At 46.8% G+C, this 22,705-nt stretch overlaps 1 protein-coding gene across 1 annotated transcript in view; it reads left to right on the forward strand.

The window, feature by feature from the left end:
• The window catches only part of LOC140133433 (vomeronasal type-2 receptor 26-like), a 55,220-nt gene that overhangs the window by 25,987 nt on the left and 6,528 nt on the right, over positions 1–22,705 (forward strand). The window contains exon 4 of the mRNA XM_072153662.1: positions 10,114–10,237. Within this exon, the coding sequence (XP_072009763.1) occupies positions 10,114–10,237 (124 nt within the window). The remainder of the gene's footprint in view (positions 1–10,113; positions 10,238–22,705) is intronic.

Genomic DNA, 22,705 nt, shown 5'->3' on the forward strand with positions numbered 1-22,705 from the left:
CAGATATATATGTATATATTTATTTAAGTTAGTTGCCAAGTATGGTAATAAAACTATTCACAGGGACTATCCATGTTTCATGAATAGTAATTATGCATGAAAGATGAGATCATGATCACCAAGAAGAATAAATTCCAAAGGGACAGTTTTTATTATTCCCAAGATCAATTTTATGAGTGGGGATTGTGGGAGCGTCCTACTCGCAAACAAAAATTAATCCTCAAAAAGAACCACAAGCGCCTCAATTCAAGCAGCCATGTGAGTTTCCCATCTTCAGAAGTGGATTCCTCAGATGGAAATACTGATCAATCATCGGCAGATCCTCAGAAGATTGTGCTGCATCTTCATAAAAAAAAACACTTAGTGGCCGCAAACACAAGCACCGTGGAGTCCGCACCGAGAAAACTATGGAGCACCAAGTAACAACAGAAACTGTGGATGTCTTGAATCTCTCCTCAAATCAACTTACCAAAGAACAAACTGAGGTACTTTGAAAGGGTATGAACATTGTACCCACTGATGATTTAATCTTTTTTTCCACTATATGTGATATCAATAAGTTTGTTCGCAATTTAACTGGAAACGAAGGCTCAGCCAGAGCCGAAACGCGCGTCGGGGAGGCGGTCCTCCCGGGTGGTGGAGCGTAACCATATACAATAGGTAAGAACTGATAGCCCGACTCAAAGGTTCCCTGGTATATTATACCCATATCCCAGAGGCCACCTGTTCGCTATGTACACCAGCACAGACACAGGACAGTCTTTATAGGACACCTTCCTCTTGGCCACTAGCTCACCATACCCCACATATAGATACACTAGTTCCACCCTGCCCGGTGTTAGACCGCCCTTTTCTTTCTTTGTGTCCCACCACCTGATATTTTACAGTATCTTGTGGATATCCTCCACGGAGAGGCCACACTTGTTGTCTTCATGGTTTTTTATTGTATCACACTTTGTAGCATTAATAAAGATTATTCTTATATTTTAAATCCAATTGTGCATTGTAGTAGTGTCCTTTCTTTCCCTTCTTGATTGGAGGGTATCCTTGGTTTCTATTTAGCATTGGTTGTGGCACTATCCAGGTGCGGTGATGTGAATTAGGGGGTTTTAACTACAATAGTAAGACAGGTTATATGTACCACATGTAGCTGTCGTCAAGGTCGCCCTCAACACCTGATCCTATTTGTAAGGTCGCAATTTAACTGTCAAAAGACATTTCTTAGTGGGAGATCAGGGTGACAACAGGGGCATAACTTGAGGGGGTGCAGAGGTTGCGGTCGCACCAGGGCCCAAGAGATTTAGGGGGCCCTTATAGTGTCACTTTCGGATATGAGAAGACTATTACTATAAACCAAACATTACAGTCGGGGGCCTGGCACACACTTTGCACTGGGGCCTATCAGCTTCTAGCTACGCCATTGGGTGACGCGATTAGTACCAATCAGCCATCCTCTATAATTAATGATAAATTTAGCAATAATGTATTTTGTGAGCTTAATTTCCAAGAACAGTTAACTTTGTTAAATCTTATCTTGCTAGACACAGAAATAGATAATGTTTTATCTCTGGTAGATCAATCTATTGATTTTGGAACTAGTAACTGCTATTTTTATCCATTGGAATCACGTACTCTATTCCATGAATACCTTTCAAGGCAAAATCATACGAGATTTATTCGAGTTACATCAACACAATATTCTCCCCAAAAAAGGTAATTTGTCCAGGGGACAATTCTGTGCCCTGTCTGAATAAAAAAAAAAAAAAAATTAATAATTAAAATGTCAGACACGGTTGTGCTCATGGACGAGGATACCTATTGTCTATGCTGTCAGATCACATGACATATAGGGAGTTAACACACAACCCAACCACTATTTTCAAACAAATTTTTTTTTGCATCATTGAGGAAGGCCATTCTTTGTGCCTTATTACTTCTGAACAAAAAGATTATTTGCTTGTGCATGAGCCAATAATTCAATTTGCCCAAAACACACAAGGGAAGGATCACTGAAAAGGGAAAAACTACGCGAATGATTGGACACATTACTCCAGCCACTCGTAAAAAGGGTCCCAGGTTACTTACAGGATTCATCTGATGTCCTGAGGACTCTGGGCAGCTATATTTGGACAGAAAGTGGTAGTTGGTTGGGATGTGATGTTGTCTCCCTGTATACTTCAATTCCCTATTACATTGCAATAAAGGCTTTAGAGTTTCATTTGAACTCCTACAGTAAATATACCAGAGATCTAACAGAATACATCATGCAGGTCACCCATCACCTCATGTCACATAATTATTTTATGTTTGCAAACAAATTATTTTTACAGATCCAGGGGGTGCCAATGGGGGCAAGTTCGCCCTCATTGGCCAACCTGGTCATGTCATGGTGGGAATTGCAGGACCTCCTCCTTACTGATTCACACCAATACATAGGGGCACATTTACTTACCTGTTCCGGCAGAGATCATGCGCTGTGCCGCAATTCACTAAGATTGTGCGCCCTATATCCTGCATCTGTAACTTCCCCGCTCAGGTCCCCAAAGTTCACCTACTTCTTCTCGGTGCATGTAAGTGCATTATATGTGTGTAACGCGCTGTCCGGCGAGTCACTAAGATTGTGCCCCCGATATCCTGCATGTGTCGCTTCCCCGCTCAGGTCCTCGCAGTTCACCTTCTTCTTCCTGGTGCATGTAAGTGCATTGTCCGTGTATAATGCGCTGTGCGGGGAGTCACTAAGATCCTGTGCCCGATATCCTGCATGTGTCGCTTCCCCGCTCAGGTCCCTGGAGTTAACCTTCTTCTTCCTGGTGTACGTAAGTGCATTGTCCGTGTATAATGTGCTGTGCGGGGAGTCACTAAGATCCTGCGCCCGATATCCTGCATGTGTCGCTTCCCCGCTCAGGTCCCTGGATTTAACCTTCTTCTTCCTGGTGTACGTAAGTGCATTGTCCGTGTATAATGCGCTGTGGGGGGAGTCACTAAGATCGTGCACCCGATATCCTGCATGTGTCGCTTCCCCGCTCAGGTCCCCGGAGTTCACCTTCTTCTTCCTGGTGCATGTAAGTGCATTGTCCGTGTATAATGTGCTGTGCGGGGAGTCACTAAGATCGTGCACCCGATATCCTGCATGTGTCGCTTCCCCGCTCAGGTCCCCGGAGTTCACCTTCTTTTTCCTGGTGCATGTAAGTGCATTGTCTGTGTATAATGCGCTGTGCGGGGAGTCACTAAGATCGTGTGCCCGATATCCTGCATGTGTCACTTCCCCGCTCAGGTCCCCGGAGTTCACCTTCTTCTTCCTGGTGCATGTAAGTGCATTGTCCGTGTATAATGCGCTGTGCGGGGAGTCACTAAGATCGTGTGCCTGATATCCTGCATGTGTCTCTTCCCCGCTCAGGTCCCCGAAGTTCACCTTCTTCTTCCTGGTGCATGTAAGTGCATTGTCCGTGTATAATGCGCTGTGCGGGGAGTCACTAAGATCCTGCACCCGATATCCTGCATGTGTTGCTTCCCCGCTCAGGTCCCCGGAGTTCACCTTCTTCTTCCTGGTGCATGTAAGTGCATTGTCCGTGTATAATGTGCTGTGCGGGGAGTCACTAAGATCCTGCGTACGATATCCTGCATGTGTCGCTTCCCCGCTCAGGTCCCCGGAGTTCACCTTCTTCTTCCTGGTGCATGTAAGTGCATTGTCCGTGTATAATGCGCTGTGTGGGCAGTCACTAAGATTGTGACCACCACAGGATTACAGGACCGCCACAGGATTACAGGACTGCCACAGGATTACAGGACCGCCAAAGGATTACAGGACTGCGGGAACACCACAGGAACATGGATTCGTCTAGAAAATCTCAGGAATCATGGAGGGCTTTCTCTTCAGCAGAATCACCTGGAAGATCCGGCAGGGGATGCTGGGAGTCGCCGGGCTATATAGGAACCCGGAAATGCCAGTGCCAATAAGGAGGACGCTGGCTCTTTAAATTCCTGGAGAGTCGGGCGGGAGCGCACGGCAAGGAAGGAAAGAAGGCCTACACGTCGGGACCCGAGCGGAGCCAGGAGCCTGGAGAGGTGAGTACAGGCGGGGGGAGCAGGGGCACTGTGCAGCGCATGGATCGTGGGGTCACCAGTGACAGTATCCCTTCCTTCAGGGCTCCTCTTCTCTTCTTCTTCAGCCTTGTCTTCTTCTTCCGCTTCCTCCAATTCTTCTTGGTGATGAGACACCTGTGGAGGAGAGCAGGAACAATGAAGACTGGACCAAGCATGTTGAGTAGTTGTACAAGCTGTGTAGTGTAATACAGTCTATGGAGGATGGGTGTAGTAGTACAAGCTGTGTAGTGTAATACAGTCCATGGAGGATGGGAGTAGTAGTACAGGCTGTGTAGTGTAATACAGTCTATGGAGGATGGGGGGAGTAGTACAATCTGTGTAGTGTAATACAGTCTATGGAGGATGGGAGTTGTAGCTGCAGGGTGACTTGGACAAACTGACTGTTTGAACCTCATGTGCCAAGTTGATGACCAATGTGGATAAATGTAAGGTTATGCACCTGGGGGCTAATAATCCAAAGGCTATATATGTCCTTGGGGGAGTAAATATGGGAGAGTCCCTTGCTGAGAAGGACCTGTGGGAACTAGCAGATCTTAAATTGAATAACAGCCTGTAATGTCAATCAGCTGCCTCTAAAGCCAGTAGGATCTTGCCATGTATTAGCAGAGGTCAGGACTCTTGGGATAGGGATGTAATATTACCACTGTACAAGGCATTGGTTCAGCCTCACCTGGAATATACTGTCCAGTTCTGGGCACCGGTCCATAAAAAGGAAGCCCTGGAGCTGGAGAGGGTTCAACGTAGAGCCACAAAAATGATAAGGGGTGCGGAGGGTCTCAGTTATGAGGAAAGATTAAATCACCTGGATTTATTTAGTCTGGGAAAGAGACGACTACGAGGGGACATGATTAATTTACACTCACCGGCCACTTTATTAGGTACACCATGCTAGTAACGGGTTGGACCCCCTTTTGCCTTCAGAACTGCCTCAATTGTTCGTGGCATAGATTCAACAACGTGCTGGAAGCTCCTCAGAGATTTTGCTCCATATTGACATGATGGCATCACACAGTTGCCGCAGATTTGTCGGCTGCACATCCATGATGCGAATCTCCCGTTCCACCACATCCCAAAGATGCTCTATTGGATTGAGATCTGGTGACTGTGGAGGCCATTTGAGTACAGTGACCTCATTGTGATGTTCAAGAAACCAGTCTGAGATGCTTCCAGCTTTATGACATGGCGCATTATCCTGCTGAAAGTAGCCATCAGATGTTACAGGGGACATTGTGCTCATAAAGGGATGGACATGGTCAGCAACAATACTCAGGTAGGCTGTGGCATTGCAACGATGCTCAATTGGTACCAAGGGGCCCAAAGAGTGCCAAGAAAATATTCCCCACACCATGACACCACCACCACCAGCCTGAACCGTTGATACAAGGCAGGATGGATCCATGCTTTCATGATGTTGACGCCAAATTCTGACCCTACCATCCGAAAGTCGCAGCAGAAATCGAGACTCATCAGACCAGGCAACGTTTTTCCAATCTTCTACTGTCCAATTTCGATGAGCTTGTGCAAATTGTAGCCTCAGTTTCCTGTTCTTAGCTGAAAGGAGTGGCACCCGGTGTGGTCTTCTGCTGCTGTAGCCCATCTGCCTCAAAGTTCGACGTACTGTGCATTCAGAGATGCTCTTCTGCCTACCTTGGTTGTAACGGGTGGCGATTTGAGTCACTGTTGCCTTTCTATCAGCTCGAACCAGTCTGCCCATTCTCCTCTGACCTCTGGCATCAACAAGGCATTTCCGCCCACAGTACTGCCACTCACTGGATGTTTTTTTCTTTTTCGAACCATTCTCTGTAAACCCTAGAGATGGTTGTGCGTGAAAATCCCAGTAGATCAGCAGTTTCTGAAATACTCAGACCAGCCCTTCTGGCACCAACAACCATGCCACGTTCAAAGGCCTCAAATCACCTTTCTTACCCATACTGATGCTCGGTTTGAACTGCAGGAGATTGTCTTGACCATGTCTACATGCCTAAATGCACTGAGTTGCCACCATGTGATTGGCTGATTAGAAATTAAGTGTTAACGAGAAGTTGGACAGGTGTACCTAATAAAGTGGCCGGTGAGTGTATATAAATATATGAATGGTCCATACAAAAAATATGGTGGTAAATAGTTTCAGATTTAATCCAATCAAAAACAAGGTTTAATCACCAGAGACGACAGGGCGTTTTCAATATGAGAACTGTCAATCTGTGGAATAGACTGCCTCAGGTGCTGGTCACAGCAGGGACAGCAGAGAGCTCAGGAGCAGAGCACAGAAGGGACAGCAGAGAGCTCAGGTGCTGGTCACAGCAGGGACAGCAGAGAGCTCAGGTGCTGGTCACAGCAGGGACAGCAGAGAGCTCAGGCGCTGGTCACAGCAGGGACAGCAGAGAGCTCAGGCGCTGGTCACAGCAGGGACAGCAGAGAGCTTCAAGAATGGTCTAGATGCCTTTTAACACCTAAATAACATTGATGGTTGTTATATAGAATTGTTTCCCCTAAATCCCTTCCTTATCCATTCCCTTCCTTCCTTGGTTGAACTTGATAAACATGTGTCTGTTTTCAAACGTAGAAACTATGTAGCTATACAACTATAAATTTTTGAGTATTCAAATAGGTATATTTTCTGACAATGTGTGTGTGTGGGGGGGGGGGGGGCATTCAGAGGTTTGCTATGGGGTCCCTGCCTCTCCTAGCTACACTCCTGGCATATAGTGTCCTAACTAAGCCGCCTTTTGGAACAGGGTTTGTATCTTTTCTGAGTCCTTCCTATCAGTCTTTGTTGACCTGGTACACCGCTCGGGGACATTTAATCCAGAGGTACTAGGGCCCTGTCCTTCTTGTCTAAATATTAGTGCCTTAATCACCACCACTTGAAAATGGAGAAAAGATACGGCATGACCTGCACGTAAGAGCTATACAGTGCCATCTGCACAATGTACACGGCAGCTTCTTGTACCATATCTTCACTTCCGCAAGGGAATTTTTAGCATAATCCTCTGATCTGAAAGATCAGCCCCACCCATGTAGCTATGGTTAGCCAGGATTCTGTCTGGCTTGGGGGCAGCAGTGGAGGTACCTCGTACAGGCGAGAGGGGGCTGGAGTCCCTATGATTTGTGGTCAGAACAAGGACATCCCTCTTGTCCTTATACTTGACCAACATTTTGACCTAATTGCTGGGCGCCTTGATGTCCTCCTTTCTAAATGGCTGCCTAACAAGGGTTCCAGGGGATCTCTCTTATTTTTGTGTACAGTGCTGCCACACAGTACAGAACCTCTGGAACTGAGGGATTGGAATAGTGGAACGCTGGGATAAAAGTTATCCACATTCAGGTGGCAACCCTTCTCCAGCGGTGGGTGCACCAGATCCTACAAAGCTTGCCACTAACTCCTAGGACAGGGGGGCATTGTGGGTGGCTATTTTTTTTGTATTTTCCCACATAAACCCTAAACCTATGTGTGTACCCTGTGGTACCTCTCGAACAGTTTGTACATTTTGATTCTGTACCTTGCCCTCTTGCTGGAAAGGTACTGGCGTAATTTTACCTCCCTTTGTTATGTACAAGTGATATTACACAGATATTATGTAGAGGGTCTTTGCCTCCAATTAGTATTGGCCTCATTTTATATAGACGGTCACATGACACTTTGCTTTGGGGTGGGCGTTGTGCCAACCAGTGATGTGTGTCACCGATCTGCACTTAGAGGTCACAGGGCACAACTGACCAAAACCCCCCAAAAAAATTTTTAAAAAATCACTCATGTAAAAGAAAAAACATTTACAGAAGCGGAGGATGATACAAGTCACTGATCAGTGCCCGGCGGTTACAGGGTGCACCCATGGAGTTAATGCAGGGGAAAAATTGGGGAAAAAAATTTTAAAAACTGCAACAATGAATACCCAGGGGCAAATTTACTAAGGGTAGCAGATCGCACTTTCGTCAGACTGTTCACCATTTTTGTGATTTGCGCAACTAAGAGAGATATTTAACATGGGTTTGCACGCGATCAAATTGGGACGATCCGGCTGATTCGGACTGAGCGTGGGATTTAACTTTCAAAACGTGTTGCAAGACAATGCACTTACATGCACCAGGAAGTAGAAGGTGAACTCCGGGGACCTGAGCGGGGAATTGACACATGCAGGATATCGGGTGCACGATCTTAGTGACTCCCCGCACAGCACATTATACACGGACAATGCACTTACATGCACCAGGAAGAAGAAGGTGAACTCCGGGGATCTGAGCGGGGAAGCGACACATGTAGGATATTAGGGCAAGATCTTAGTGACTCCCCGCACAGCGCATTATACACGGACAATGCACTTACATGCACCAGGAAGAAGAAGGTGAACTCCAGGGACCTGAGCGGGGAAGCGACACATGCAGGATATCGGGGGCAGGATCTTAGTGACTCCCCGAACAGCGCATTATACACGGACAATGCACTTACATGCACCAGGAGGAAGAAGGTGAACTCCGGGGACCTGAGCGGGGAAGCGACAGATGCAGGATATTGGGGCACGATCTTAGTGACTCTCCGCACAGCGCATTATACACGGACAATGCACTTACATGCACCAGGAAGAAGAAGGTGAACTCCGGGGACCTGAGCGGGGAAGCGACACATGCAGGATATTGGGGCATGATCTTAGTGACTCTCCGCACAGCGCATTATACACGGACAATGCACTTACATGCACCAGGAAGAAGAAGGTGAACTCCGGGGATCTGAGCGGGGAAGCGACACATGTAGGATATTAGGGCAAGATCTTAGTGACTCCCCGCACAGCGCATTATACACGGACAATGCACTTACATGCACCAGGAAGAAGAAGGAAAACTCCAGGGACCTGAGCAGGGAAGCGACACATGCAGGATATCCGGTGCACAATCTAAGTGACTCGCTGCACAGCACATTATACATGGACAAAGCTCTCTCGGTGAACTCCACTGGACCTGATAAGTAAATGTGACCCACAGTCTCAGCGTCACAGGACAAACACAGGGAACAGGGGTGGGGGTCCAGAACAGGATTTGGGACATGGAAATTAGGGATCAGAAACATAAAAGCAAATCAGATGATCGCACAGGTGGTGCCCAGAAAGGTGCCACCAGGTCTTCTAGAAGGTTCATCAGCACAGAGGGGGGGGGGGGTACACACTGCCATAAAACAGTAAACACGGTGATTGGTAATACTGCCATGGTTGCTAAGGGGCTGCCTGATTAGATGCTTCAGCAGTTAATAGAGCAGCTTTGCACTTTTTCCCAAACACTGACCCCAAACTCATATAGTGGATCCCGGGTCCATGGGTGCCGAATCCATAAAATTTATTAGGGATGCAGTTTGGGTCTGCTCATCCCTTCTTACCCCCTAGAAAGTTCATCTCACTAGAGTTTTTCTGCGTTTTGATTGATTTATCACCAGGACCCAAGTGTTGAAGTCTTTTAGTTCTCACACAGCTTTAAAATTTCACAATTTGGTGCACAACAAAAGCTTCACACTGCTGCTGGCGTAGGCTACTGTGCTGAATGGAGTGTGCGGAAAGGTGTGACTTTCTAATAAAAACAAATGGCCAAAATTTCCAGACTTAAGACAAATGACCCTGAAAGTCAATAAACAAAAAATATACAAAACCCAAGCGTTCATCAGGTCTAAAAGTATCAGACTCAGGAAGACATGACAATGACTGGCCGCCTCCTCCAGGCTGAGAGATGTTACATATCTAACAACCTGCTGAGAAGGGTCATCGCCTGTCCCTCCAGCCAGAACCACCAGCAGGTGACATGATAGTAAATATACTGATAACAAAGGGGACAATATCCTCTTATTATCTGTCCATCCATCAGGGTTATGTCTCCTCCAGCTACTTATTGTGAGGTCAGGAGGAAACTTCATGTGACTGGATCCTTCACCTTCTCTAGTCCTTCCTCCCAGGTCTCCTCATCACTTGTATCACATACGCACATTTTTATGTGTTATTCTGGTTAAGGTTCTTGTCTTTCCCTCAGATCCCAGTCTCCCGCTGCTCAGATCCGTGTTTACCTGGAAGCAGGAAAAAGCCAAGAGAAACCATTAACATCTGCTGCTATGACTGCGCCCCATGTTCAGAGGGAGAGATCTCCAATATAACAGGTACATGGTAGTAGGAGGAGTAGTGTCTGACCAGCGCTGAGGAGGACAATGATGTCCTAGAGGGGGGACAACACAATCACATCTGGGATTGGGTCACACATTGGCCACATTTATTAAGGTGTCTGCACCAGTTTTAGGTCTCGGCTGCACTATACCCGACACGCCACAAAATTCTGCACATGAAGGGGTGTTCCGGTGCAGAGTCTGACCGTGCCCCACATTTATTACAGCAAATCGAAAGAATTGTGTTTCACGGTCAATGTTAAAGGTGCACCATATTCATGAATAGCATGCACCACTTTTCATGAATCTGGCGCCCCCTACACACGCCACAGGATAACTGCGCCACAGACGCCACAGACTACACTGGTTTTGATAAATATGGCCCATTGTGTCCTTATAGATATTAAAATAATCAATTTCTTACTGTTATAAGAAGGGTTAAATTATCTACTAATACTTACTAATAGATGTCACTGATCTCAAAGGGGTTTGCCACGGAAATTTTAACCCCTTACTTTACAATATTACTCAGTGTTATTGCTGCTTTTGCTCCTATCCCTGCATTAGATGCTCAGTGTAAGAGTCAGCTCTGTGGGTGATATTAGCTGAGCAGACACTTCCTGATTCCTCTGTGCTGCGCTCATGCACCAAATGCTATGTGCTGATACAGGATTTAGCTTCACTTTTATTTACCTTCTGAAGATTCTACTAATATCTGACACATAGTAAAAGAGATGAGTCAGATGGATATAACACACAATGACACTCTCTGCTCTGCTCTCACGACTCTAATACCAGCGTACTATCGCATCGTGCTGATACTACGCTACTATGGTTACGCCGGCATCACTTCTGGCTATGATGGCCAGCTTGCGTACTGCGCAGAGCCCTGACAGCACTCACCGTTTTTTCCGGTGCGGGGGATGGAGGGATGCGCAGGCGCACGCTACAATGTGTCGCATCCTCACCTCCTGTCATGTAAGTCTTTGTCTCATTTAAGAGAGCATATAAGAATGAACTTGTGTCTATGCATCATTACTTTGTCCTTAATTTGAAAAAAGATTGAGTTCCCGAAACACGTCATATTGGACTAATTAATAGGTACTAAATTTCATGTCTTTTACGTGTGTTTTTTAAATAAATGTAATTGTTATTTAATATATATAGCCTTATCGGTATTATGGAAATTTGGGGTACTGGCACTGTTAGCGCCCCAAGTGTGCTCCCTAACTTTTTGCAATTCTTTACACTTGGTCAGGTCAGTCAGGGGTGCCGCTATTGTCACAAAATCAGGAATAAATTGGCGATAATAGCCCACTATGCCTAGGAAAGCCCTCACCTGCTTCTTGCTCACAGGTCGTGGCCACTGCTGTATCGCCTCCACTTTATTTACTTGGGGTTTGATGACATCTCGCCCAATACGGTACCCGAGGTAACGTTCCTCTTCCAGACCATGTGCACATTTTTGGGGGTTTGCCGTCAACCCTGCTGCCATGAGGGAGTCTACCACTGCTTGTACTTTGGCTAGATGACTCTCCCAATCATTACTATAAACTATGATGTCATCCAGGTAGGCCGAGGCATATCTACGGTGAGGTTTTAGCACAAGATCCATTAACCTCTGGAATGTGGCGGGAGCCCCAAGTAGCCCAAAGGGGAGTGCAACATACTGAAAAAGCCCATCAGGAGTAACAAAAGCCGTCTTCTCTTTAGCCCTGTCAGTGAGGGGTACCTGTCAATACCTTTTCGTCAGGTCAAGGGTGAAGAAGAACCTAGCCTGTCCCAGTAGTTTTATCAACTCATTAACTCTAGGAAGTTGAACGAGGTATCTAAATTTGATTACTACACTATGCCCAAAGTCATTGCAGAACCGTAGGAAACCATCAGGCTGGGGAATCAACACAATAGGACTCGACCAGTCACTTTTAGACTCTTCAATAATCCCTAGGTCTAACATCTGCCTGACTTCTTCAGATATGGCTTGCCGGCGCGCTTCAGGAACCCGGTAGGGTTTTAGGTGTACCCGAATGTGGGGTTCCGCTATGATGTCATGCTTGATGACTGAAGTACGGCCTGGTAACTTAGAGAACACATCAACGTTTCGGAGCACAAACTCCTTCGCTTCCTGAATCTGGGCCCTGAAGAGGGACTCCGAGATCTGTACTTCAGGCACCTTGGCATCAGGTACACCTACCTCTGGTGTCACATTTTTGGGGACAGACACTTTTTCTACTCCCACAGCTATCAGGGACTCTCTTTCCCTCCATGGCTTTAGGAGGTTCACGTGGTATATCTGTTCGGGTTTCCTCCTCCTCGGCTGATATACCTTGTAGTTAACCTCCCCCACTTTCTCCATGACCTCATATGGACCTTGCCATTTCGCCAAGAACTTACTCTCAATGGTGGGCACAAGAACTAACACTCTGTCTCCTGGGTTAAAGGTCCTGAGTCTGGCTGATCTATTGTAGACCCTACACTGGGCCTCTTGTGCCCTTGTCATGTGCTCCTTTACAAAGGGCATTACCGCCGCTATGCGATCCTGCATAAGGGAGACGTGTTCGATCACACTACGGTGGGGGGTCCTTTCCTGTTGCCAGGTCTCCTTAGCTATGTCCAGGAGCCTGTGTGGGGAACTGCCATTTAACAACTCAAAGGGTGAGAAAACTGTGGAAGACTGGGGAATCTCACATATGGCAAGCATCAGATGGGGCAACAAAGAGTCCCAGTCCTTTCTATCTTTGCTGACCACCCTCTTTAGCATCCCCTTCAAGGTCTTGTTGAACCTCTCGACCAGGCCGTCTGTCCGAGGATGCTATACAGAGGCATGGAGCTGTTTAACCTGCAGTAATTTACATATGTCCTTCAATACTTAAGACATGAATGGGGTCCCCTGCTCAGTGAAGATTTCCTTGGGGAGGCCTGTGTGGGAGGCGTTTCATAATCGCCTCTGGATACCGCATAGCGTAGTCTAGGATAACCAGGATGTACTGGTGCCCCCTTGTTGATTTTACAATGGGGCCAACCAAATCCATTGCAATCCGTTCAAATGGCACCCCTATGATTGGTAACGGGACCAGAGGACCCCTGAAGTGGGACACCGGGGCAGAAGCTACAATACTGGTTTACCTCCTCCCACACCCCAGCCAGTAAAATATCTGCAGGATCTTCTCTCGGGTCTTCTCTGCACCTAAGTGACCTCCTAGCACATGTTTAGGTGCCAAATCTAGCACCACATCCAAGGTAAAATTGGGGTACCACAAGTTGCTCAATCTCCTCGCCCCGTATCTGGTCGACCCTATACAACAGTTTCCTAACAATCACTGTATATTTTTTCAACCTCTGGTATTTGGAGCACCACATTTATCACTTTAACATTCTCCTGTGCTTTAAACAAGGTAGGGTCCTGGAGCTGTGCAAAATTTTCACAGGAAATCTCAAGGTCCGGCATTTCGGCCACCTCCTCCTGACCCTCGTCCTGACCAGCTAGGACCTCTAGGGGAGAGAATTCATCACCTGGGGTCACCCCTAATGCTGGGGGGGATACTTTGGCCTCAAATTTTCAAGGGCCAAGGCCGGACATATACGATGTCCATTATCTGCAATAGCACCTTCTGCACTGCAGCCCTTGCGGAACGCTGGACAACTGGGTACTCTTGCAAACCAGTATGGGACCCCTCAGTAGTCGTCGCTTGCGGATGCTGACATAATGACAGAACTTTTCCATCATCAGCTTGAACATGGCTCAGGACTCTTCCTGCTGTTGCTGGAGCATGGCTTCCTGCAGATGTCGATCAGCTTGGGACTCCTTCTGCTGCAGCCGTCGATTAGCCTGGGACTCTTCCTGCTGTTGCTGGAGCATGGCTTGCTGCAGCTGCCGCTTAGCTTGGGACTCCTTCTGCTGCAGCCGTCGATTAGCTTGGGACTCTTCCTGCTGCTGGCGGGACCTCTCCTCCTGATGCTGGAGCATGGCCTGTTGCAGCTGCAGATTAGCTCTGGCCTCCTCTTGCAGGTATTTAATGAAGTCCTCCATCTTGGCTTTACTCTGCAATTCGCCTGCTGCTTTCACCCAGGCCATACAATGTTGCAGGATGTAGCAAGCGTTTTTGGGTGTGTGTCTTTTGAACTGCCCGCATCCGAAGCACCATATGTGGGAGATTTGGCCCAGTAGAGACTGAGGTAGCGGGGTTTGTGATGCAGTTCAAGACAGTGACACCAAGGTACAGTCCAAAACAGGTCTTGCCTGCATTTATTCCAGCAGCAGGTACAAAATTAAACAGCCTTCACATACAGGCATCAAAACAAACAAAATCCTACCCGTCTGGGCGCTAACTAAACAGAGTTCCCATAACTCACCACTATAACATAAAGGATGTCGCTGCTCCCAGCACAGAAGTCAGGGCTCTGCACTCTCCAGCCTCCTCTCAGAGCTCTGCCCAGCCCTGGTTAGGCTGCTACCACCACCTGTGTCCAAGGTGCTGGACAACACAACACAACTTGCATAGTAGGAAAACCCAAGGGAAACATATTTACCATTGACAGTTAACCCCTTCAGTGTCTCACCCGATATACACCCGCAGTTACTGCACAATAACATATTATCAGTATACGCCCACCGTTACTGTCACTGCGTTATAACACAGTACCAGTATACACCCACAGTTATAGTCACTGTACTATAACACGTTACCAGTATACACCCACAGTTACTGTCACTGTACTATAACACGGTACCAGTATACACCCACAGTTACAGTCACTGCACCATAACACGGAATCAGTATGCACCCACAGTTACAGTCACTGCGCTATAACACAGTACCAGTATACACCCACAGTTACTGTCACTGCATAATAACATGGTATAAGTATACACCCACAGTTACAGTCACTGCGCTATAACACGGTATCAGTATACACCCACAGTTACAGTCACTGCACCATAACACGGTATCACTATACACCCACAGTTACAGTCACTGTACTATAACACGGTACTAGTATACACCCACAGTTACAGTCACTGCATAATAACACGGTATCAGTATACACCCACAGTTACTGTCACTGCACTATAACATGGTACCAGTATACACCCACAGTTACAGTCACTGTACTATAACACGGTATCAGTATACACCCACCGTTACTGTCACTGCGTTATAACACAGTACCAGTATACACCCACAGTTATAGTCACTGTACTATAACACGGTACCAGTATACACCCACAGTTACAGTCAATGTACTATAACACGGTACCAGTATACACCCACAGTTACTGTCACTGTACTATAACACGGTATCAGTATACACCCACAGTTACTGTCACTACACTATAACATGGTATCACTATACACCCACAGTTACTGTCACTGCTCTATAACACGGTACCAGTATACACCCACAGTTACAGTCACTGCGCTATAATACAGTACCAGTATACACCCACAGTTACAGTCACTACACTATAACATGGTATCACTATACACCCACAGTTACTGTCACTGCGCTATAACACGTTACCAGTATACACCTACAGTTATAGTCACTGTACTATAACACGTTACCAGTATACACCCACAGTTACTGTCACTGTACTATAACACGGTACCAGTATACACCCACAGTTACAGTCACTGCACCATAACACGGAATCAGTATGCACCCACAGTTACAGTCACTGCGCTATAACACAGTACCAGTATACACCCACAGTTACTGTCACTGCATAATAACATGGTATAAGTATACACCCACAGTTACAGTCACTGCGCTATAACACGGTATCAGTATACACCCACAGTTACAGTCACTGCACCATAACACGGTATCACTATACACCCACAGTTACAGTCACTGTACTATAACACGGTACTAGTATACACCCACAGTTACAGTCACTGCATAATAACACGGTATCAGTATACACCCACAGTTACTGTCACTGCACTATAACATGGTACCAGTATACACCCACAGTTACAGTCACTGTACTATAACACGGTATCAGTATACACCCACCGTTACTGTCACTGCGTTATAACACAGTACCAGTATACACCCACAGTTATAGTCACTGTACTATAACACGGTACCAGTATACACCCACAGTTACAGTCACTGTACTATAACACGGTACCAGTATACACCCACAGTTACTGTCACTGTACTATAACACGGTATCAGTATACACCCACAGTTACTGTCACTACACTATAACATGGTATCACTATACACCCACAGTTACTGTCACTGCTCTATAACACGGTACCAGTATACACCCACAGTTACAGTCACTGCGCTATAATACAGTACCAGTATACACCCACAGTTACAGTCACTACACTATAACATGGTATCACTATACACCCACAGTTACTGTCACTGCGCTATAACACGTTACCAGTATACACCTACAGTTACAGTCATTGCACTATAACACGGTACCAGTATACACCCACAGTTACTGTCACTGCACTATAACATGGTATCAGTATACACCCACAGTTACAGTCACTGCGCTATAACACGGTACCAGTATACACCCACAGTTACAGTCACTGCGCTATAACGCGGTACCAGTATACACCCACAGTTACAGTCACTGTACTATAACACGGTACCAATATACACCCACAGTTACAGTCACTGCTCTATAACACGGTACCAGTATACACCCACAGTTACAGTCACTGTACTATAACATGGTATTAGTATACATCCACAGTTACTGTCACTGCAGCATAACACGGTACCAGTATACACCCACAGTTACTGTCACTGCGCTATAATACGGTACCAGTATACACCTACAGTTACAGTCATTGCACTATAACACGGTACCAGTATACACCCACAGTTACTGTCACTGCACTATAACATGGTATCAGTATACACCCACAGTTACAGTCACTGCGCTATAACACGGTACCAGTATACACCCACAGTTACAGTCACTGCGCTATAACGCGGTACCAGTATACACCCACAGTTACAGTCACTGTACTATAACACGGTACCAATATACACCCACAGTTACAGTCACTGCTCTATAACACGGTACCAGTATACACCCACAGTTACAGTCACTGTACTATAACATGGTATTAGTATACATCCACAGTTACTGTCACTGCAGCATAACACGGTACCAGTATACACCCACAGTTACAGTCACTGCTCTATAACACGGTACCAGTATACACCCACAGTTACAGTCACTGTACTATAACATGGTATTAGTATACATCCACAGTTACTGTCACTGCAGCATAACACGGTACCAGTATACACCCACAGTTACTGTCACTGCGCTATAATACGGTACCAGTATACACCCACAGTTACTGTCACTGCGCTATAATACAGTACCAGTATACACCCACAGTTACAGTCACTGCGCTTTAATACAGTACCAGTATACACCCACAGTTACTGTCACTGCGCTATAATACAGTACCAGTATACACCCACAGTTACAGTCACTGTACTATAACACGGTACCAATATACACCCACAGTTACAGTCACTGCTCTATAACACGGTACCAGTATACACCCACAGTTACAGTCACTGTACTATAACATGGTATTAGTATACATCCACAGTTACTGTCACTGCAGCATAACACGGTACCAGTATACACCCACAGTTACTGTCACTGCGCTATAATACGGTACCAGTATACACCCACAGTTACTGTCACTGCGCTATAATACAGTACCAGTATACACCCACAGTTACAGTCACTGCGCTTTAATACAGTACCAGTATACACCCACAGTTACTGTCACTGCGCTATAATACAGTACCAGTATACACCCACAGTTACAGTCACTGCGCTATAATACAGTACCAGTATACACCCACAGTTACAGTCACTGCGCTATAATACAGTACCAGTATACACCCACAGTTACTGTCACTGCGCTATAATACAGTACCAGTATACACCCACAGTTACTGTCACTGCCCTATAACACATGTCCGGGGCAGGGCTGAGCCGAGGGGAAAAAAGGGGGGAGGGGGGATAGCTATTAAGCAGAAAGGCCTACCTATCATACACTAACTAAATAAAACACAGACAAAGTTATGTTGGAAAAGTGCTGGTCACAGCTTTATTTAAATCTTGTAACAATCTGTAAAACATAAACTTAAATAAAAATTAAAACATAATAATATAAATGACCTTTTATTCAACAAACATATCAATATTATTAAATTAAGTGGTCGAGTACTTGACAACAAAGCTGGATCACTTTTAAAATTAATAAGTAACACCTAAGTCCGGCACCATTACCAACCAACCATAGTTGTAATAACGCTCAAAAATCACGCTCAGCGTGTAAAACCACAACTACCATATCCACAAGCCGCTAACCTCCTGGCGAGTGGCGAGAGCAGAATGTGGCTACCAACCAAACATATAACCAAACCAACTGCTGAGGGTACACCCCTTCAAGCAGTCTATGAAGAACTTTTATTAGTGAAGCCGGACATGACCAAAATCATCACCACCAATTTACCTTCTTACCGGATAACTGTTGCCAAGTACCCGCCCACCTTTACAGGAAGCATCCTAATCTCCCTAGCACCGCCTTAACATGAGGATCTGAAACTAAGTGTATCCCTCCTCCCCGGTGAACGCATAATGCAACCCTAATACAAAACATCTAATGGGGAGGTTGGGTGGGACAATTTTGCTCTGCCACCAAAGATGGCTGGCCCTTTCTGTCACCCCTTAAAAAACCCCATTAACTCCTCCCCCAAAGCAAAACCCACCTATCACATCAACCTTTACTCCAACCCCCAAGAATCCAACCACCTTCCCCCCCCCTCCCAGCCCGCCCCGTCATGGCCGCGCTCCGCCTACCTACGGATGGCTTCATGCTAACATTATCAGTATACACCCACAGTTACTGTCACTTCTCTATAAGATGATCTTGGAATATTTATTGCATATTTTCCACAGGTGTGGATTACGAAGGGTAATACCCCAAAATAAGTATGTTTGGAAAGTGCAGATACGCTATGAGTATAACATGTTTTGTTGAATACGATCAGACAATGCGTTACACATCCGCCACAACGGTGCTTTATCAGTTCTAAGACAATGAGCAAGAATACTTGTAAAAAATCATATTTATAAAAAATATATATGTACCTACTAGAGATGAGCAAACACTCGTCCGAGCTTGATGTTCGTTTGAGCATTGGCGTACTCGAAAGGAGAATGATGAGGTGACAGACCCAAGCTGGGTTGATAGGCCGGGTGAACACAGTGCTTCTGAGACGGAGGTGAGTCCTATACCAGAACAGGTTGGAAGAGGCAGTGGTGGGGCCAGACGGAGAGGCAGGGCCAGAGCTGGTGCATCAGCGCCAAATGTTTCACGTAGTCAAGCTCCCGTGGCGAGGGCTAGATTTTCAGAAGTCTGGAGGTCTTTTAAAGAAACACCGGATGACCGACAGACTGTGGTGTGCAACCTGTGCCAAACCAGGATCAGCAGGGGTTCCACCACTACTAGCTTAACTACCACCAGTATGCGCAGCCATATGAATGCTAAACACCCCACTCAATGGCACCAAGCCGGTTCACCTCCGGCCAGGCCCACCACTGCTCCTTCCCCTGTTTCATCTGCTAGTCAGCCCCCTGCCCAGAACCCCGGCATTCGGTGCCCAGCCGCCACTACTTTTCCCGATGTGCCGTTCCAGCCCGTGCCCTGACCAATGCCGTTTCTGACAAGGTCCACCTGACCATGGACACGTGGACGAGTGCTGCTGGGCAGGGCCACTATATATTGCTAACGGCACATTGGGTTAACTTGGTGGAGGCTGGGACCGAGTCTGACCCTGGGGCTGGTCATATACTGCCGACGCCGAGGATTGCGGGGCCTACCTCGGTCCAGGTCTCTCAGGCCTACTATGCCTCCTCCTCCTCCCATCCCTCCATAACCTCCTCCTCCGAATTACCATCCGTGGGCATGACGCCATCAGTCAGTAGCTCTAGGCACAGCAGCAGTGCCATCGCTAAGCGACAGCAGGCGGTGCTCAAACTGCTGAGCCAAGGCGATAAAAGGCACACCGCCCAAGAGCTATTACAGGGCATCACGGCGCAGACTGATCTGTGGCTGGCACCGCTGAACCTGAAGCCAGGCATGGTTGTGTGTGACAACGGCCGTAACCTGGTGGCGGCTCTGCAACTCGGCAGACTGACACATGTGCCATGTGCCATAGTTCAGCGGTTCCTCAAGACATACCCCAATCTGTCTGATTTGCATTTCAGGAAGTCCAGCACAGTTGCTGCCATTCTCAGGGCAGCGCAGCGCCGCCTCCAACTGCCCGCTCACCGACTGTTGTGCGACGTGCCCACGAGGTGGAATTCAACATTAACCCTGTTATCCAGAGTTTACTAGCAGCGCAGAGCGATTGTAGACTGCCAGATGTCAACTTCCACCAGAACTGGTAGTCAGGTCAGTCAGCTTCCTCAAGTCTACAATGAGGAGTGGACGTGGATGTCTGATATCTGTCAGGTCCTGAGTAACTTTGAGGAGTCAACACAGATGGTCAGTGGCGATGCCGCCATCATCAGCCTCACCATCCCGCTGCTTGGCCTGTTGAAAAACTCTCTGGTCAGCATGAAGTCGGAAGCTTTGCGCTCGTCACAAGAGACGGGGGAAGAAGATTCCCTTGTTGGTAGCCAAAGCACCCTCAGGTCTGTTTCTCAGCGCATATCGGAGGAGGTGGAGGAGGATGAGGAGGAAGAGGAGGAGAATGTTGGCGAGACAGAAGAGGGGACCATTGTTTAGTCCTTCACTGTTCAGCATGTATGGGCAGAAGAAGAGGAGTTGGAGGAGTTGGAGAAGGAGGAGATGGACAGTCAGGCCAGTGAGGGTAGTGAATTCTTGGCGTTGTTACTCTGGCGCATATAGCAGATTTCATGCTAGGCTGCCTATCCCGTGACCCTCGCGTTCAAAGAATTTATTCTTATTTATTTACTAAATATACCGTCAACTTTTTGTTGACATAGGAAATCATTTCAGCGCTTCTTGCTCACCTCCTTTGGTTCCTTTTTCCCACCATTGTTTTGAAGCATGAGTCCATTTAGGGTATGTTGCTATGACACTCTCTAGCCTGCCGCTGCTGCCGCTGCCTCTGCATGCCGTCCCCTATAGTGTCACGGTCAATTATTGGATGTTTTAGATGCTATCTAGCCTCATTCGGTCACTCTGTCATGGCCATGCTGTTGCCCATATTTTTGGCATAATGGTACGATTAATCAGCCTCAGAGGCATCCATGCATGCTGCCCCTGCTGTTTCCTGTCCATTTCCGTGGTGTTTCCATCCTTTTCTGAGGTTCCCAGGTGTTTGGCCAAGCTTCCCTGTGCAGAGCCTTGGTCCCCTTGAAAAATGCTTGAGTCTCCCATTGACTTCAATGGGGCCCGTTATTCGAGACGAGCACTCAAGCATCGGGAAAAGTTTGTCTCGAATAACGAGCACCCGAGCATTTGCGTGCTCGCTCATCTCTATTACCTACACAGATAATTCCAGCACTGGATATTTTGGATATAAATGTATCCTTATATTGGTGATCCAGCAGGGTGGCCATCTATTAATCACCACTGGTGCAAATGGGGAAGAACTGGCTCACAGCCTAGATGCAGGGACAGATGTCCTTGGTGGGACATGACTCCTCCTCCTCCTCTTCTGTATCTCCTCAGCCATGCTCCAGTAATTTTTGATTGAAAAACTTTATTCAAAATTCCCCCAGAAATCTTATATATTGCGTCTCATTTACCAAGGGTCTGCGCCTTTTTCTCGGCTTTCCCAATGATTTCCGAGTTGCGACGCAATTAACAGGGAATTTTGGCACACTCGATCGGATTTTGGCACACTGGCGCCGGCTTGCACACAATCCGGGGGGCGTGCCGTTGGACAACAACGGATTCGGACTAGGCGCTGGATTTAACATTTCAAATTGTGTCGCAATTACATGCACCGGGAAGAAGAAGGTGAACTCCAGCGGACCTCGGCGGGGAAGCCACGGATGCAGGAACTCGGGTGCTAGAGCTACATAAATCGCGCCGGACTTCATCTTTGTCGGACCGTCCGGATCGGGGATCACGACAGGACCGTGTAAGCAAATTTGCCCCTTTGTGTGTGCCATGACATAGCATGGGCTTTGTACATGAACACACAATAATTTAATATTCACTCCTATCATTGCAGACACAAAGCAAAGATAATGACATCCTAACTGCCAAAAATGCTGCTCTAACAAACAAGCCAAGCAAAAACACACATGTGCAATCAATGAAAACTACTGACCTGTGTAACAAAACTGGGTAAAGGGGAAAAATAAATCAAAGGAAGAGGTGTACAGGATGTTTTGTTCACAGGTCCAAGACTTTATTCAAAAACACAGACACGAGAGGGAAGATATGGAGGAAATAGAAGCTTGTAAGGTCT

The sequence above is a fragment of the Engystomops pustulosus genome, chromosome 1 (assembly GCF_040894005.1).
Source record: "Engystomops pustulosus chromosome 1, aEngPut4.maternal, whole genome shotgun sequence".
In the NCBI taxonomy this organism is placed as follows: Eukaryota; Metazoa; Chordata; class Amphibia; order Anura; family Leptodactylidae; genus Engystomops; species Engystomops pustulosus.